The sequence below is a fragment of the Saccharomyces kudriavzevii genome (genome assembly GCF_947243775.1).
Source record: "Saccharomyces kudriavzevii IFO 1802 strain IFO1802 genome assembly, chromosome: 2".
Taxonomy (NCBI): Eukaryota; Fungi; Ascomycota; class Saccharomycetes; order Saccharomycetales; family Saccharomycetaceae; genus Saccharomyces; species Saccharomyces kudriavzevii.
The window spans coordinates 463,413-481,520 of record NC_079273.1 but is presented as its reverse complement, the minus strand read 5'-3'; the positions used below and the strand labels follow the sequence as shown (position 1 = coordinate 481,520).

Sequence of the window (18,108 nt, the reverse complement as noted above, 5' to 3'; positions counted from 1 at the left end):
GTCCTGAACACCATAACTGCGTCACCGATGAAGCGGGGTGTGGACGCCGCATCGTGAAACTACATGTATAAAAAAGAACTTTCGGGGCTGCTCCCTAGCAAGTAGATCTCGATATGTTAACTTCTTTAGTTTACGTAATTCAGGAGTAAATATATCGTTGGTTTGTTGTACGTTGTATTGGATTGTTTAGTGTTACAACTCCCATACGTTCTGATACAAATTAGTGGAAATAAAGAATTGTAGTTCAACTGCAGCCCTACCCCTTCAATTGCACTTACATTTTGCTTTATAGCTTTTGCCATACATGACAAAAGTGCATATGACAATCAATTATGAAAACGACGACGATGATTTCAAATACAGCAAGAACAAGTTTAAGACGGCTACCACTCGAATAAAAAGTGATCAACCTAGTGAGGGGTGGTTGGGCCCTTCTGAATCTTCACTAGCACACATAAGCACGATACCCGAAGGAGGAGACGTTCACGTGCATGAACATGAGGATGGAGAATCGTTCATTGATGAGGACTCAAGAACTCACCTGCTGTTTTCCACGGAAACTCGACGTAAGTTAGAGAATAGACACGTCCAGTTAATTGCTATTTCCGGTGTCATTGGTACGGCGCTATTTGTGGCCATCGGAAAAGCTTTATATCGTGGAGGCCCCGCTTCTTTACTTTTAGCGTTTGCACTTTGGTGCGTTCCCATACTTTGCATTACGGTATCAACGGCAGAAATGGTCTGCTTTTTTCCTGTAAGTTCACCCTTTTTGAGATTAGCTACGAAATGCGTGGACGATTCATTCGCCGTCATGGCCAGCTGGAATTTCTGGTTTCTAGAATGTGTACAAATTCCGTTTGAAATCGTCTCTGTCAATACAATTATACATTATTGGAGAGACGACTATTCTGCTGGTATACCGCTTGCTGTTCAAGTCGTGTTATACTTGCTCATTTCGATTTGTGCGGTCAAATATTACGGTGAAATGGAATTTTGGCTGGCCTCTTTCAAGATTATTCTCGCGCTTGGTCTATTCATCTTTACTTTCATCACGATGTTAGGTGGTAACCCCAAACATGATCGTTATGGGTTTCGTAATTATGGAGAAAGCCCATTCAAGAAATACTTTCCCGATGGTAAAGATGTGGGAAAATCCTCAGGTTATTTTCAGGGGTTTCTTGCCTGTCTGATTCAGGCGTCGTTTACCATAGCTGGTGGTGAGTATATTTCCATGCTAGCTGGAGAAGTTAAACGACCTAGAAAGGTCTTACCAAAGGCGTTTAAACAAGTGTTTGTGAGATTAACATTCCTATTTTTAGGAAGTTGTCTTTGCGTTGGTATTGTTTGTTCACCAAATGATCCTGATCTAACAGCGGCAATTAATGAAGCAAGGCCTGGCGCCGGTTCTTCACCTTATGTCATTGCAATGAATAACCTTAAGATTAGAATTTTACCCGACATTGTTAATATAGCTTTGATAACAGCGGCATTCTCTGCTGGTAACGCTTACACTTATTGTTCATCTAGAACATTTTATGGTATGGCATTAGATGGCTACGCTCCAAAACTTTTTACTAGATGTAATAGGCATGGTGTGCCCATTTATTCTGTCGCTATTTCTTTAGTGTGGGCTCTAGTGAGTCTTCTGCAACTAAATTCTAATAGTGCGGTCGTGCTAAACTGGTTAATCAACTTGATCACTGCATCTCAGCTAATTAATTTTGTGGTACTTTGTATCACGTATTTATTCTTCAGAAGGGCTTACCACGTCCAACAAGATTCATTACCCAAATTGCCGTTTCGTTCATGGGGTCAACCCTACACTGCCATCATTGGACTGGTCTCGTGTTCAGCAATGATTTTGATACAGGGCTATACTGTTTTCTTTCCTAAATTATGGAGTACACAAGATTTTTTGTTTTCATATTTAATGGTGTTTATAAACATCGGAATTTATGTGGGTTATAAATTCATTTGGAAGCGTGGTAAAGATAAATTCAAAAATCCCCACGAGATTGATTTTTCCAAAGAGTTGGTAGAAATTGAAAATCACGAAATCGAGAGTTCCTTTGAAAAGTTTCAGTATTATAGCAAAGCATAATGGGATTATTTCCTACTAGCAGATTTATTTTGACTGCTCTCGCATTATTTTCGGTATTTGATATCGTGTTTTCTTAGCTCTGTACTTGCCTATTGATGGCTTCCTTCGATAAACGTGGTTTTTCCCACTTGTTTGAAGTACTCAAAAAAAAGTGTCTTTTATAATCCTCTGGAGCTCTTTCAATGTTTTTTCGCCTTTTAGTTCATTATTGATATTCATGCATTTTTCCATGGTCATCACTGCCATTGTTTCTTTGAGCGACATGTAAATAATTATTCACCCTCTTACAATCCATGAATCAGTGACCTTCATATTTTTTTCGTATTTTTTACTCTTAATGCCTGCTTATGTACTCTCTATATTTATTGAATATTACTGTTAATATTCTATATTCTAATAAATCTCTCTAGATTCCCACCAATCGATCACGTCACGACCTAGACTTTGAAACAACGAACTTTTCTGAATAGCATTTGAAATGGAATGGTGTTTTTGTTTCACAGCCTTCGTAGTTCCATCATGTTGAAACCAGTTTTTGATGATAATAACCAATTTCGAATTCGTTTCTTTGATGTAACACAAGATGCCATTGTTTAATTTCAATAATCTTTCCTCCTGAAAGTATTCTGGATCTCTTTTTGAGTTTTGTAAACTGCCCAAAAATTGTAAGATATCAATCTGTAAATCCCATAACTTTTCTGTACTCATTAAATTCAAAAAATTCAAATATCTCCTTATGAGTGCCTGATTATTATCGTCTTCCTCATTTTCACTACCTTGTGTAATATTGTTTCTACTGCTAGTGTTGAAACCGCCCATAATTGTTATTGGATTCCAATTGGCTAATGATATCGAATTTGAATTGTCGTTAATGAATTGATCTATGCCATTTATTGCTAACTGCAAAGTTGAGATATTTTCGTTTGAAGACATTTTGGGAGACCCAAATGGAATGGATGATTCGATTTCGTTAGTGATACTGTCCCTGATCACATATCCGAAAGACTCCATGGTGTCACAATCTTTTAAATTGAAAATTTCGCTCTTCAAACGCTTCATGCTTTGGCATAGTTGGAAGTTCAGGTCTTTCAGATAATCATTTTCCCACACTCTGCTGAAACTTGGATCACATACAATTACGATCAAAAAATCATCAAAGTACCAAAATAAACAGTTATAAAAAGTCTCATTGTCTTTTGAGTTTTCAAACTTCAAATTCAGTTTTAAAGCTTGGTATGATGGTGGTAACAGGTTGGAATTCAATGGTGATACTAAGAACCCGAACCTTGAGTTACCTATTGTTCCCCCCATGCTTTCTGAATCTGTTATCAGTGCGGTATTTGCATTTGAGCTACCATGATTACTCGAGTATTTATTATTGCTGGTGCTTTTGTCGGATGATGATGACATAAACGACCAATGGGGCCTGGGTACGTAGTCCATTATCATAGATAAGCTACTGGAAACGCCAGTTGTAGTACTCACTTCATGTATAGCGTCATATGCAAAAGTAATGGGAAGTGTTACGTTACGTATCATTCTTTCGGATAAAGAGAGTCCCTTTGTATGATTTTGTGAAGCTTCTTGCTGCTGCTGCTGCTGTTGTTGTTGTCGTTGTTGTTGTCGTTCTTCTTCTTCTACTATTATTTCTTCTTCTTGTCCTTCGTCTGTGGTTTGATTTCGTTCTCGTTCCTCCTCTAATTGTAGGTCCTGTTTGAAATGGGCATTTCCTGTTAGGATATGGCTTGATATCTCACCATAGGTGTGATGCAGATGGTATAGCCAATTGGAAATATCTGGCAATGTGTTTAGATCACTGCTGAAGTTCCGTACTAATCCGTAAGTTTTTGTTCCTATAGATTCTCTAGTATGTGCGCGGGTGCATTTTGGCAAGTGATAAACCAAAATGTCCTTGATTCCTAGGTAACTCTTTTTATCTAGCAGAATTTTTTGTAAGATTACGGTATCCCATGCTTCTTTGTCAGTGTTTTTGTCTATTGGAATAGAGGTTCCATGCTGGAAATCCGCTCTTTTGTAAAAGTCAGGCCAGATAACGGTAAATGACCTATTTGTTACGGTTTCCAAATTAAGGTAGATATCATTCCAGAACGGAATAACGAATTCGTTTAATAAATCTGTTAGTTTATTAAAGTCCCTGCTGAATCCGGCGAAGGGCCCGTTCAGTAGTTTGAAGAATTTGTAGCTAAGCCATAAATAAGAATTGAAATATTGGAAGGGTATTGTGCCGTGATCGTCATCAGTATTCGAAATTGCTAAACTGATAAAAAATTTTGACTCAACTTTGATACAGAGAATAATATCATTATTTAGCTCAATCATTTTTTCTGAATCTTTAAGCTGATCATCACTACTTGTAAGGGACCAAATGCCCTGGATTATTCCTATGGTGGACAGTTTTTCATTCAGAGAAGGTACTGAATCAGTATTGCCAAAGTAGTGAAACAGTAATAACTGCTTGAAAGTGTCATTTTCGTTGGTGGATCTTGATGGATCAAAAACGGTAATATATCGTAGCCTCATATCTGTCTATCATGCATCGATTTATCATTAGCAGGATTTACAATTTACTTTTATTCCCACTTTGTGTGAAGCACTTTTCTATTGTTATTGCTTATTATTGCCATTGGCATAATTGTTTCAGTTGTTACCCGCGTTATCTCGCCTCTCGCTCAAGCGAGAGCTTCATTATTGTTATTGCAAATTGTTTATTGTTTATTTATATGTCTATTTACACTTTGATGGGATAATCAAATAGCAAATTGTTTATCAAACATTTCAAGGCCCAACAATACTACTGCTGTGTAAAATGTCGGGCCAAGATAACGTCCCGGCCTCTCCAAGTAAATTGGCTCCCCATCATAATATTTTCATGGCCAACTTGGAAAGCTCCCCCACAAAAGACAGAAGTACCTCCACTCAGAATACTTTCAACCAAAACGTTTCTTCTTCCAAAGTTATTGAATCACTTCACGATCAGATCGATATGTTGACAAAGGCGAATTTACAATTGACTCGGCAATCTCAGAATTTATTGGGTAAGTTGGAATTAGCACAATCCAAAGAATCGAAACTACTAGAAAATTTGAATCTTTTGAAGAATGAAAACGAAAATTTCAACTCAATATTCGAAAGAAAGAATAAGAAACTAAAGGAGTTAGAGAAAGACTTTAGCGAATTGAGCAGCAATTACAACGAGCAAAAGGAAAAAATGGCCGAATTGAATAAAGTGGCGAGAGATTCTAGTGCCATCGAAAATTCATGCTCTGAAAAATTACAAAATATGGAGGTCAACTACAATTCATTATTAGAGTCACAAAATTTCTACAGAGATCACTATTCTGATGAAATTTCCAAATTGAATGAGAAAATCAGTTTTCTAGAACTAGAATTGAGTAATCAAAATTTTAATTACGGGTCAGATGCCAGTTCAAACTCAGATATGGAATTCAACTTAAATAAATTCAATGACTCTGTCAAAGATTTGAAGTCCATGGAAGCAGAGAAGGATTCGAAATTAAGCAAGATAATTTCCGATTCTTTAAATGAGCTGAATTTACAAAATTGGTTAAATCTGTACGAGACGAGTGAAGATTTGATATCAACTTTTGCTGAAAAAATGGATTTGAGTGAGGTTTTGGAAAAGAACGATGATAAGATGGCCGATAAAGATGCGGTACTTATAAGCCTGAGGAAGAATGCGCAGACACAGATCGAAAGCAACAACGCTAATATTTTGAACAATAGCAATGCATCGGATATGCTCCCCATCAAGATGGTCAAATTAAGGAAGACGTCGAACATTAACGATTCGTCCGCAAACGGTAGTAGCAGTAACAATAAAAGAAGAAGTTTTTACACTGCTTCGCCATTGCTGTCATCAGGTTCTGTTCCCAAATCTGCATCCCCTGTTTTGCCTGGTGTTAAAAGAACAGCCTCTGTCAGAAAGCCAAGTTCAAGTAGTGGCAAGAATGTAACGCATAACCATGATCCAAGTACGTCGCTCACAGCCTCAGTGCCTCCAGGCGTTACAAGAACTGTTTCCTCCGCCCATAAGAAAAAGAGGAATAGTATGGTTATGCATGGGAACCAATCCTGAAATATGCAGATACAAGCAGTATATATGGAGCCGATGAAGATAATAGAATAAATAAATAGATGCCTTTTAGGTTTTATAGACGAAGCCATATTTACCACCTTTTGGTCATTCGCAACGATTTTTTCCTACCATAATGGTTGATATTAAACGAACGGACCAGAGCACGGTGTTAATTCTGAGCTGATGGGAAGGGCTATTAGAAATAGTTGCGCAAATTTCACCTTGGCAGTTTTTATAAGACCAATGATAGCAGGCTCAACTGCACCATCAAATCAGCATGAAGTTTTGATGGCATCGAATTTAATTAAAAAGCCATCAACTTCTCAGAATAAAATACCGGCCACTCAATCCAGTCCAAGTAACAATGGAGATGCAGATGGTGGGGTGCAGCATTACCATCAACATCATCGCCATTTGTGGTGGCCACGAACAACAGACCACCATTATTGGTGTGTCTTGAGGAAAAATCAATTTGCTTATTATAAGACCCAAGATGAAAGAGAAGCCATAAGTGTGATACCAAGATTCAACATACTTAGTTTCAAAATCAGCGAGCTTGATGGGATATTGACTGTTTATACTCCATCCAAGGATTTAATATTCAAATTCCCACGAGGACAAAATGAAAAGATTGACAAGGAACTAATGCATAACTGGAAAATTGCACTCGAGAAATTTTTGTCAAGCCCTAGCGGTAATGAAAGTGTCACTACAGGTAGTGATTACGATGAAGACGAGGATGAGGATGATTTGATTGTAGTCGACGAAAAGGCGGGTCCTTCTAGCAGCAAACATTCTTGCAGTTTGACGATGGATGAACAACCCTCTCGTGAGGATAAGGAGTTTTATAGGATGTTTGATCCTAAGAATGCAGAGCATCAAGTTTGTTCTGGAATCCTTTATACCAAAGTGAAGAAAAAAAAGCTCTTCAATAGGGCCAAATGGCAAAAATTCAATGTGGAGTTGACTAATACTTCATTCAATCTATACTCTTTTAAGACGGGAAAGTTAAAAAAAAGCATCAAGTTGAATACGATCATTGACTGTATTGAACTTGATAATAACCCGAGGAACAAGAGCGATGATATGAATTTTGCTTTGATTACTTTTGACGAAAGACTATCATTCAAAGCCGCTAACGATCAAGACATGGTGGATTGGATTATAAACTTCAAGAGCGGCATCCTAATAAGAAAAAAATTCAAAAGCTAAAATTGTATAAGCAATGCCGATGCTGACTATTTATTTATTTTTTCTTTGTATCATTAAAATAACCTGTGTAATTGTTCATTTTACTTACTAGTTTAACCTACTTATTTGTGATTAATTGGTAGTAAGCACTTTTTTTTTCCCTCATTGAAAATTAAGGGAAGAAGCAAATTCATGATTGATTAAAAGAAAAAATGGAATCACAGGGAAAGAAATCTGTAACAGAACCTTAGCATGCCATGTATTGTCCAATATGTCATCATAGAGCATATGTTATGTATTGTGCTCATTGCATTAATACGAGCCCCAGTTTGCTGTTAAAATTAAAGTTGAATTTAATTTCTATAAAGGATGAGAATGAGTTACTTAGTGGCAAGGTCGAACAAATACTAAACGAAGCCATGAACTATGACCAGCTGAATATCAGGGCTTTGGAGCGGAAAAAGGACCCTTTGACGAATAGCCTCATGAAGTTGGACGTTTTACGAATGAAGAAGAATAACAACCGAATCAAGCATAGAATAGAGCATTTAAATGAACGAATCAATAGTAAGAGAGATCACATCAGCAAGTTGAAACTAGAAATAGATAATTATAAACACTATAAGGCGGAAGCTGGTAGAGACAAATTGAGGGAACAAATGGAAATTAATGATGCAAAGAACAAGTTAACACAAATTTCCAGGATTTGTGAATCGACCAGAAATTACAAACTAAACCTGCTGAACGATTGGTTTGTAATCCAGAAACTACACGACAATTTTCAGATACCATTTTCCATTGCCTTTCAGCCATTAATATCGCTGAAGAATTTCCATGTTTTGCCTCCTCTCATAACAGATGATTCCATCAATACCATGTGGAAGTATGTCACTTTCCTCTCCGACATTCTTGTGATTAAACTCCCCTACGCCAGCAATAGTAACGAGCTCCCCATGTTTGAGTCTTCCGATGGCATACAGACAGTAGTACAAAGATTGATCAAGTTGATAATAAATATTTTACAAATATGTAGACACTTGAAACTCGTGCCTTCGACACCCATGGACATACCATGGCTTCTGGATCAGTACGACGTGGACGGACTGTTCTATAACATGGTGAAACGGAACAAGATGAAGTGTAGGTCCGTTTCGCTATACTGGACTTTTGGAATGCTGTATTCCATGGTTCTGGATAATTTGAACAGTCCACAAACAGGACATCCTGCGAGACGGACCGCACCGGCTCCGGCTCCCACAGGACCTCATGACCGATGGTACGTGGTAGGCTAGTGGATACATGTGCGCACTTTTTTTTCCTGCCGTACGTAAGTTGCATGTAGTCAGTCATAAACAATAGCAGCCAGTGTATTAAGCATTCGGGTAAGAACCAACTCAGCTTTTTTAGTTTATTTTTTTTTTTTTTTCACCCCGTTGGAAGAAAAGGATAAGAGAGATAAAGGACCAAATGATTTTAATATAGATAGACAACCATTGTTGACGAGATTGCGATTGTTAAAATAGACAGTGCACCAAACGTGAAACATATATTGCAGAGATGGTTTTGTCTGATAAAGAGTTGTTTGCCATAAACAAGAAAGCCGTGGAACAGAGCTTCAAGGTCAAGCCTAGATTGAATTATAATACGGTCAGTGGTGTGAACGGTCCGTTGGTCATTTTGGAAAAGGTCAAGTTCCCACGTTACAATGAGATCGTGAACTTGACGTTGCCCGATGGAACTGTAAGACAAGGTCAAGTCTTGGAAATCAGAGGAGATAGAGCCATTGTGCAAGTGTTCGAAGGTACTTCTGGTATTGATGTCAAGAAGACCACTGTGGAATTCACTGGTGAAAGTTTGAGAATTCCTGTGTCTGAAGACATGTTGGGTAGAATTTTCGATGGTTCTGGTAGACCCATTGACAATGGTCCTAAAGTCTTTGCAGAGGACTATTTGGACATTAACGGGTCTCCTATCAACCCATATGCTCGTATTTATCCAGAAGAAATGATTTCTACTGGTGTTTCTGCTATTGATACAATGAACTCTATTGCCAGAGGTCAAAAGATCCCAATTTTCTCCGCCTCAGGTTTACCACATAACGAAATCGCAGCACAAATTTGTAGACAAGCTGGTTTGGTTAGACCCACCAAGGATGTTCATGATGGTCATGAAGAAAATTTTTCCATCGTGTTTGCTGCCATGGGTGTCAACTTGGAAACTGCTAGATTCTTCAAGCAAGATTTCGAAGAAAATGGGTCTTTGGAAAGAACTTCATTGTTCTTGAACTTGGCTAATGACCCTACCATTGAAAGAATTATTACCCCTAGACTGGCTCTAACCACAGCAGAATACTTGGCTTATCAAACGGAACGTCATGTCCTGACCATCTTGACCGATATGTCATCGTATGCAGATGCTCTTAGAGAGGTCTCTGCCGCTAGAGAAGAAGTTCCAGGTAGAAGAGGTTATCCAGGTTACATGTATACAGATTTGTCCACAATTTACGAAAGAGCCGGTAGAGTAGAGGGCCGTAATGGGTCCATCACCCAAATACCTATCTTGACAATGCCTAACGATGATATCACGCATCCAATTCCGGATTTGACAGGGTACATTACCGAGGGCCAAATCTTTGTTGATCGTCAACTACATAACAAGGGTGTCTACCCACCAATCAACGTCTTGCCTTCGTTGAGTAGATTGATGAAGTCTGCCATCGGTGAAGGTATGACCAGAAAGGACCACGGTGACGTGTCTAACCAGTTGTACGCCAAGTACGCCATTGGTAAGGACGCCGCCGCCATGAAGGCCGTTGTCGGTGAAGAAGCCCTATCCATCGAGGACAAGTTGTCTTTGGAGTTTTTGGAAAAATTCGAAAAAACCTTTATCTCCCAAGGCGCCTACGAGGACAGAACCGTTTTCGAAAGTTTGGACCAGGCATGGAGTTTGCTAAGAATCTACCCTAAGGAGATGTTGAATAGAATCTCCCCAAAGATTCTTGACGAGTTTTACGATAGAGCCAGAGACGATGCGGACGAAGATGAAGACGCGGACACGAGAAGCTCTGGTAAGAAGAAGGACACCAACCAAGAAGACTCTTTGATCTAAGAGCACGGTTGCCGAGCAAAAGCTTTTCTTTTTTTTCCGTTCTTTTCTGTAAAACCCAAAGACCTGAATCTAAAGCTTTTAAACGTATATAGATGCCTACATGTGTGTTTTTGTTTTTTTACGTACGTATACCCACCTATATATGCATAAATCCCGTAATTTGAGAAAAAGAAAAAGACCAAAAACAAACGCATCACGGTTGCACATCAAGCGCCGGGCACGGCGGACTCCAACCTGTGCAGTTGCTTGATTTGTAGCTTCTGTTGTGGGTCCAACCCGGTCTCGAAGAACATCAGCACCACGCCCGCCACGACAAATATCATCGCGATGCATTTGCACGCGTGAACGTAGTCGAACGATTGGTCCTGTTGTTGTTGTTGTTGTTGTTGTTTCTGTTTCTGTTTGTCAGGGGTGATAGTCATATCCTGCTGCGATTTGTCCTTCTTCACCTGCCCCAAGCCAGAGAACAAAAGAGCTAGGAACAAAGTCCAAGCACAAGCACTGCTGTTTATAAGGGGATTGCCAGGGGAGTGGGCCTAGAGCGCCAGCGCGCCAGGGAGAGGGAGCCCCCTGGGCCCGTGCCGTGGACGGAGGGCCCCTCATCTGCGGGCAGGCAGGGGTCACCCCGCTGGGCGGATCAGGGCAGGGGCTCTCAGGGGGTGGTCAGGGACAAACCGCACTGAGGTTCTAAGACACATGCGTAATAGGTGAGTAAGTATATATAGAGAGATGTAATGCGTACAGCCGGGTGTTAGAGATCCGTAACGTTTGGTGTCGCATCTTGTCAATTGAGTTTCTGTCGCCTTCTTCTTGCACGAGCACGCAATATAAATAAGTAACAAAGCAGGACAGCAGGCTACTTACTCACATACACACATATAACACACACAACCATGACTACGGATAACGCTAAGGCGCAACTGACCTCTTCTTCAGGGGGTAACATCATCGTGGTGTCCAACAGACTGCCCGTCACGATCAGTAAGAACAGTAGTACGGGCCAGTACGAGTACTCGATGTCGTCTGGGGGGCTGGTCACCGCACTGGAAGGGTTGAAGAAGATGTACACTTTCAAATGGTTTGGGTGGCCCGGGCTAGAGATCCCGGATGATGACAAGGAGCAGGTGAGAAAGGACTTGTTGGAGAAGTTCAACGCCGTACCCATTTTTCTGAGCGATGAAATCGCCGACTTGCACTATAACGGGTTCAGCAACTCGATTCTATGGCCGCTATTCCATTATCATCCCGGTGAGATCAATTTTGACGAGAATGCGTGGTTGGCCTACAACGAGGCTAACCAAACGTTCACCAACGAGATTGCCAAGGTCATGAACCATAACGATTTGATCTGGGTGCATGACTACCATCTGATGCTGGTTCCAGAAATGCTAAGAGTCAAAATTCAGGAGAAACAACTGCAAAATGTGAAGGTCGGTTGGTTTCTGCATACGCCCTTCCCTTCGAGTGAAATCTACAGGATCCTGCCTGTCAGGCAAGAGATTCTGAAAGGTGTCTTGAGTTGCGATTTGGTCGGGTTCCATACGTACGACTATGCAAGGCATTTCCTGTCCTCGGTGCAAAGAGTGCTGAACGTGAATACTTTGCCCAATGGGGTCGAGTATCAGGGCAGGTTTGTTAACGTCGGGGCTTTCCCCATCGGTATCGATGTCGACAAGTTCACCGACGGTTTGAAGAAGAAATCCGTGCAGAATAGAATCCAGCAATTGAAGAAAACTTTCGAAGGGTGCAAGATCATAGTCGGTGTCGACAGACTGGATTACATCAAGGGTGTTCCTCAGAAGCTGCACGCCATGGAGGTGTTCCTGAGCGAGCATCCGGAATGGAGGGGCAAAGTCGTTCTCGTACAGGTTGCAGTGCCAAGTCGTGGAGACGTGGAGGAGTACCAGTACCTGAGATCTGTCGTCAACGAGCTGGTCGGCAGAATCAACGGCCAGTTCGGTACTGTGGAGTTTGTCCCCATCCATTTCATGCACAAGTCCATCCCATTCGAAGAGCTGATCTCCCTGTACGCTGCAAGTGATGTGTGTTTGGTCTCGTCCACCCGTGATGGTATGAACTTGGTTTCTTACGAATATATTGCCTGTCAGGAGGAAAAGAAGGGTTCTTTGATCCTGAGTGAGTTCACGGGTGCCGCACAGTCTTTGAACGGTGCGATTATCGTGAATCCATGGAACACTGACGATCTATCTGATGCCATCAACGAAGCTTTGACTTTGCCCGACATAAAGAAGGAAGTCAACTGGGAAAAACTCTATAAATACATCTCCAAATACACTGCTGCCTTTTGGGGTGAAAATTTCGTTCATGAACTATACACCACATCTTCAAGCTCAACAAGCTCCTCAGCTGCCAAAAACTGATGATCTTAATCTAAAAGAGGTGATCTCCTTCCTTGAGTCTTTTCTTTCTACTGTTTTTTTTTTATACGTTTTATATAACTTTATATAAATAACATTAGCGGAACGCCACACACATATTCTCTTCCATATGTCCATGCACATCTCTAGGGCTGATCCTATAAAAATGGCCTTTCCACCGTATAGGCCTTTTTTTCCTCTCTCTGTCTCGCGTTGATCTTTTTTCCTCGAAAGAGCATGAATAAAAAAGAAAAACGAAATCAAGAAAAAAAAGCCATAAAACATCCCACATTTTTTCTCACTATCGTCCCTCAGGCCGCACGACGAAGACATTGGCCACATAAACAATTGACATTGAATTCCCAGTTTTACGTCGTTTCCCTCGTCTTCCAACTGCATTCTCTTATTTCTTTTTCAGCACGGAAACCTTACTTCTTCTTTTCTGCCCCATCGCCCTTTTGCCTCTATTCTCCCCTATATAGTTCATTTCAAAAAGTGCCTTCAATTGTAAGAAGACAGAAATGGGTCAATTGCTATCTCATCCCTTAACGGAGAAGACCATAGAATACAATGAATATAAAAACAATCAGGCTGCCACTGGCACCGTCCCGCGATTTTACAATTGCGTAGGGTCTATGCAAGGTTATCGTTTGACTCAAGAGGATGCACATCTAATTAGGAATGAAAACTCCACTGTATGCGTACGATTTTTCAACCCGTTCATAGACAAGTACGAAAGCTTGTCGTTGAACGTCTTTGCAGTTTTCGATGGCCACGGTGGTGATGATTGTTCCAAATTCCTAAGCGGGGGACGTCATCATCGCGACGGTAATGGCAATAACAACGGTAATGGCGACAGTAGTGCTGGTTTGATCAAATGGATCGCCTACAGTTTTGAAAATCATCATTACACTTCTTCAACGAATAATGATTCCTCAAAATTCAAGAGATCTTTCAATACGCTGGAAGGGCTAGTGTCTCAAATCCTTAAAGACGCTTTCATACTACAAGATGAAGAGTTATATCGACATTTTGCCAATAATTCGTGCGGCTCTACTGCCGTAGTGGCATGTATCATAAATGAGGAATCACTCTATGTGGCGAACTGTGGTGATTCACGATGTATTCTTTCTTCAAAGGCCAATGGCATAAAGACGATGTCGTTCGATCATAAGCCGCAACACATAGGCGAATTAATACGTATAAACGATAATGGCGGTACCGTCTCCCTTGGAAGGGTGGGCGGGGTATTGGCACTCAGCAGAGCATTTAGTGATTTTCAATTCAAAAGAGGTGTCTCGTATCCACATAGAAGGACTAAACTTACAAACATTACTCAGAATTTAACTAATGGAACAGCGCCACAAGAAGCACAAGTCACTGTTGAACCAGATGTGCTGATGCATAAGATTGACTATTCTAGAGATGAATTTTTGGTATTGGCCTGTGACGGTATATGGGATATTTATAATAACAAACAACTAATTCACTTCATAAAGTACCACCTGGTGTCAGGCACGAAGTTGGACGCTATAATAACGAAGTTGCTGGATCATGGGATAGCACAGGCCAATAGTAACACGGGTGTCGGTTTTGATAATATGACTGCCATCATTGTGGTGCTAAACAGAAAAGGTGAAACGTTGCAGGACTGGTTCAATAAAATGAAGACACGCTTAGAGAGAGAAAGGGGTTTAGTGTAGGTGTACTTCTTTATTTTCCTTATTCCCCCCCCCCCTCCTTATGCAATTTGAACGTCCTCTTAAGCTATCTGTATATTTGTATGTAGTATCGATTATTTGGGAGATGAAAAAGAAAAAAAATTCTTGAGAATGACTTCATCATCACTTTTCTCCAAACTTCCACTTATATTATGCTTCATGGTATCATGAAAAATCTAACTGGTTCTTTAGAATGGAGTAGATATATACATAGTATATGAATGTGCACGATAGTGAGTCTCATTATATTTTTGAAATTTCTTTGTTTATATCTTGTCCTAATATGCCTTCATTTGTTTTTGATAAAAACAAGCTCTGTAGTTTTCAGCGCGTTTCTTTAAATGTAAAGAAAAGATAGAGAAGGTAAATAACATTTTGAGAACAAGAACTGAAGGACTAAACAAAAAGGATAAAAAAGGGAAAAAGGCTATTGGAGCCTTATAATTGGGAGAAGAAAAATAAAAACAAAACTGAGGCTAAAAATATGTCAACGGATAGTACAGAAGAACCTCTTGCTACTCTTTCTGCAATTTCGGATTCTACCGCTGACCAAACACCACCGGTAATAGCAGATGAATATACATTAGATCTGCCCAGAATTCCAAGTTTAGAGTTACCACTTAATGTCTCCACAAAACACTCCAGCATACGAAAAGCCATGAAAATGTGTGGGGGTATTGAAAAAGTTAAGGAAGCCTTCAAGGAACATGGCCCCATCGAATCACAAAACGGGTTAGAATTGTATTTAAACGATGGTTACGATAGAGACGGATCTAAAAATTATTTCAACGAGCACCCTATAATTGGTAAGAGGGTTCCCTTTAGAGACGAGTCTGTCATCTTAAAAGTCACAATGCCTAAGGGAACTCTGGCAAAAAATAATAATAGTGTCAAGTGTTCTATCAGTTCTCTGAAGGACTCAAACGAATTAAGGGTTACTCCTGTAACCATAGTAGATAATACCATAAAATTCAGAGAAATGTCGGATTTTCAAATCAAACTGGATAACGTCCCTTCCGCAAAGGAGTTTGAAAGTAGTTTCGGTTCCTTAAAATGGGATAATTTTAAAAGTTTTGTCAATTCTGTGCCAGATAACGACTCCCAACCTCAGGAAAACATAGCCAATTTGATTTTAGATCGTAGCGTTATAATTCCAGGTACAGATTTTCAATTGCCGCCACCGCCCAAATTATCAATGGTTGGTTTCCCTCTACTTTATAAATATAAGGCTAATCCATTTGCAAAGAAAAAGAAAAACGGTGTCACGGAGGTCAAAGGGACATACATCAAAAACTATCAATTGTTTGTCCACGATCTAAGTGATAAAACAGTTATTCCTTTCCAAGCTCATGAGCAGTTACTCGAAGATTTTGAGGCGGCCAAGAAAACAAAAGTCTACCCAGGTACTAAAAGGGACTCCAAATTTTACCAATCATTAGAGGAATGTCTGCAAATTCTAAAAGAATTATTTGCTAAGCGTCCCATCTGGGTTAAAAGGCATCTTGATGGGATTGTGCCGAAAAAGGTACATCATACCATAAAGATAGCACTAGCACTCATATCTTATCGTTTCACTATGGGACCTTGGAGGAACACCTATATAAAGTTTGGATTAGACCCTAGAAGCTCTGTAAAATATGCTCAGTACCAAACCGAATATTTTAAGATTGAAAGAAAGTTATTATCTTCTCCTCTAGTGAAAAAAAATGTACCCAAACCACCACCATTAGTATTTGAATCCAACACTCCAGGCGATATTGATGATAGGTTCAAATTTGATGGGAAAAGAGTACCATGGTACTTGATGTTGCAAATTGACTTATTAGTCGGCGAGCCAAACATTGCAGAAGTTTTTAACAATGTTCAATATTTAGATAAGGCAAATGAATTGACAGGATGGTTCAAAGAATTGGACTTAGTCAAGATGAGGAGAATAGTGAAATACGAACTTGGCTGTATGGTTCAAGGAAACTATGAGTACAATAAATACAAATTGAAATATTATAAGACAATGCTATTTGTTAAAGAATCCATGGTGCCGGAAAGCAAGAATGCAGAAGGGGGAAACACAGGCGTTAACACCAATACGGATGCAGATGGGGATATAAATATGGATGTCAGTACTGAAGGGCCACTCAAGGCCGCAACTGAGGGGGCTGATATTACTACTGGTGATGACGATGACGATAATGAAGCAATAACTGAGGGACCAGATGACGCTGCGTTAGAGAATGAAGAAATGGACACAGATCTGAACTTAAACGTGCCTGCAAGTATAGACGAAGAAGGGGATGACGTTGATGCAGACGAAGAAGAACAAGATAGTTTTGATATCAAAACAGCGAGCTTCCAAGATATCATCGATAGGATAGCCAGGCTCGATCCCAAAACCGCTGAAACAATGAAAAGAGAACTTAAGGGATTTGCCAATGAAGTTAATTTGTAATAGATATGTTTTTTGTTTGATTTCAGTATTAAATATAATAGAACAAGATCATTATAATGGTAGTATTGGCCTTCTTCCATTGTGCCTCATGATCGTATGAAAGGATTTTTTCGAAGAGAAACAAAACCGTATAGTTTCAGAATGAAAAGGGCACTATTACTGCAGAGGCTAGGATATTCATAGGAAAATCAAAGCCCCAACATCAACGAAAGCGAGATTTTTCTAGTCCAATGTTGAAATTTATATTTGGGAAGCGATTCGCTTCAACAGGATCATATCCTGGCTCTACAAGAATAGCTTTACCAAGAAGGCCTGCAAAGAAAATTCGGCTGGGAAAATCACGACCGGCTATTTATCACCAATTCGATGTCAAAATGGAGTTGAGTGATGGTAGTGTAGTTATTCGTAGATCACAATATCCGAAGAGCGAAATTAGATTGATTCAAGACCAAAGAAACAACCCACTGTGGAATCCTAGTAGGGATGATCTGATCATCGTAGATGCTAATTCCGGCGGCAGTTTGGATAGATTCAAAAAGAGATATAGTTCTTTGTTTTCAGTCGATATAGCATCTGCAAGTCCTGGCTCTGTAGAGCCTGAGCTGCCTGAAGAAAGTAGAAAAGAAGCTCAAGTTACAAAGGAGGAGAAGGAAAACATACCTGAAGGAGCGTTTGGTATGGATGACTACCTATCGCTGCTAGACGATGGTGAACAACAGATTAAGTCAGGTAAATTGGCCAGTAAGAAGAGAGACAAGAAGTGAATGGGGCAGCCTTTCCTTTTGTTTTTTATATTCTCCACCAATTTATATTCTTTCTGAGCTTAGATCCTACTTGTTTCTATGTGAACACTAATTATACGGTCTTGTATATACTGCAGTAAATATACTTGTCAATACCTATGTATATTATGACAAAGAAAATTCTGCGAACCCTTGATTGGACGCTGGAGCAATGAATATACTATGGCCAAAACGCGGCACTTAGTTCACATCCTCGAAGAAGTATAGTCATCAATCAGAGACTATGAGAATGAGTATCGTAAT

The 18,108-nt window shown here is 39.9% G+C and overlaps 11 protein-coding genes across 11 annotated transcripts; 9 read left to right on the top strand and 2 right to left on the bottom strand.

Annotated features, from left to right (window-relative positions):
• Positions 1 to 304: 304 nt before the first annotated feature.
• Positions 305 to 2,101, top strand: AGP2 (Agp2p; the record flags this gene model as incomplete). The annotated part of the gene is made up of 1 exon (XM_056229304.1): positions 305 to 2,101. One exon carries the CDS (start codon positions 305 to 307, stop codon positions 2,099 to 2,101), a length of 1,797 nt encoding a protein of 598 aa, XP_056086122.1.
• A 393-nt stretch (positions 2,102 to 2,494) lies between these two features.
• Positions 2,495 to 4,642, bottom strand: CCZ1 (Ccz1p; the record flags this gene model as incomplete). Its single annotated transcript, XM_056229293.1, has 1 exon — positions 2,495 to 4,642. The coding sequence occupies one exon, from the start codon at positions 4,640 to 4,642 to the stop codon at positions 2,495 to 2,497; it is 2,148 nt and encodes a 715-aa protein (XP_056086121.1).
• A 286-nt stretch (positions 4,643 to 4,928) lies between these two features.
• On the top strand, positions 4,929 to 6,218 carry SHE3 (She3p; the record flags this gene model as incomplete). Its single annotated transcript, XM_056229282.1, has 1 exon — positions 4,929 to 6,218. The coding sequence occupies one exon, from the start codon at positions 4,929 to 4,931 to the stop codon at positions 6,216 to 6,218; it is 1,290 nt and encodes a 429-aa protein (XP_056086120.1).
• A 243-nt stretch (positions 6,219 to 6,461) lies between these two features.
• OPY1 (Opy1p) lies at positions 6,462 to 7,430 on the top strand (the record flags this gene model as incomplete). Its single annotated transcript, XM_056229271.1, has 1 exon — positions 6,462 to 7,430. One exon carries the CDS (start codon positions 6,462 to 6,464, stop codon positions 7,428 to 7,430), a length of 969 nt encoding a protein of 322 aa, XP_056086119.1.
• A 236-nt stretch (positions 7,431 to 7,666) lies between these two features.
• Positions 7,667 to 8,701, top strand: ATG14 (Atg14p; the record flags this gene model as incomplete). Its single annotated transcript, XM_056229259.1, has 1 exon — positions 7,667 to 8,701. The coding sequence occupies one exon, from the start codon at positions 7,667 to 7,669 to the stop codon at positions 8,699 to 8,701; it is 1,035 nt and encodes a 344-aa protein (XP_056086118.1).
• Positions 8,702 to 8,966: 265 nt separating this feature from the next.
• On the top strand, positions 8,967 to 10,517 carry VMA2 (H(+)-transporting V1 sector ATPase subunit B; the record flags this gene model as incomplete). The annotated part of the gene is made up of 1 exon (XM_056229248.1): positions 8,967 to 10,517. The coding sequence occupies one exon, from the start codon at positions 8,967 to 8,969 to the stop codon at positions 10,515 to 10,517; it is 1,551 nt and encodes a 516-aa protein (XP_056086117.1).
• Positions 10,518 to 10,723: 206 nt separating this feature from the next.
• On the bottom strand, positions 10,724 to 10,939 carry MEO1 (Meo1p; the record flags this gene model as incomplete). The annotated part of the gene is made up of 1 exon (XM_056229237.1): positions 10,724 to 10,939. The coding sequence occupies one exon, from the start codon at positions 10,937 to 10,939 to the stop codon at positions 10,724 to 10,726; it is 216 nt and encodes a 71-aa protein (XP_056086116.1).
• Positions 10,940 to 11,410: 471 nt separating this feature from the next.
• Positions 11,411 to 12,898, top strand: TPS1 (alpha,alpha-trehalose-phosphate synthase (UDP-forming) TPS1; the record flags this gene model as incomplete). Its single annotated transcript, XM_056229226.1, has 1 exon — positions 11,411 to 12,898. One exon carries the CDS (start codon positions 11,411 to 11,413, stop codon positions 12,896 to 12,898), a length of 1,488 nt encoding a protein of 495 aa, XP_056086115.1.
• Positions 12,899 to 13,416: 518 nt separating this feature from the next.
• On the top strand, positions 13,417 to 14,598 carry PTC4 (type 2C protein phosphatase PTC4; the record flags this gene model as incomplete). Its single annotated transcript, XM_056229215.1, has 1 exon — positions 13,417 to 14,598. One exon carries the CDS (start codon positions 13,417 to 13,419, stop codon positions 14,596 to 14,598), a length of 1,182 nt encoding a protein of 393 aa, XP_056086114.1.
• Positions 14,599 to 15,100: 502 nt separating this feature from the next.
• Positions 15,101 to 17,062, top strand: TFC1 (transcription factor TFIIIC subunit TFC1; the record flags this gene model as incomplete). The annotated part of the gene is made up of 1 exon (XM_056229204.1): positions 15,101 to 17,062. One exon carries the CDS (start codon positions 15,101 to 15,103, stop codon positions 17,060 to 17,062), a length of 1,962 nt encoding a protein of 653 aa, XP_056086113.1.
• A 230-nt stretch (positions 17,063 to 17,292) lies between these two features.
• Positions 17,293 to 17,826, top strand: MRPL36 (mitochondrial 54S ribosomal protein bL31m; the record flags this gene model as incomplete). The annotated part of the gene is made up of 1 exon (XM_056229193.1): positions 17,293 to 17,826. One exon carries the CDS (start codon positions 17,293 to 17,295, stop codon positions 17,824 to 17,826), a length of 534 nt encoding a protein of 177 aa, XP_056086112.1.
• Between the last annotated feature and the right edge of the window lie 282 nt (positions 17,827 to 18,108).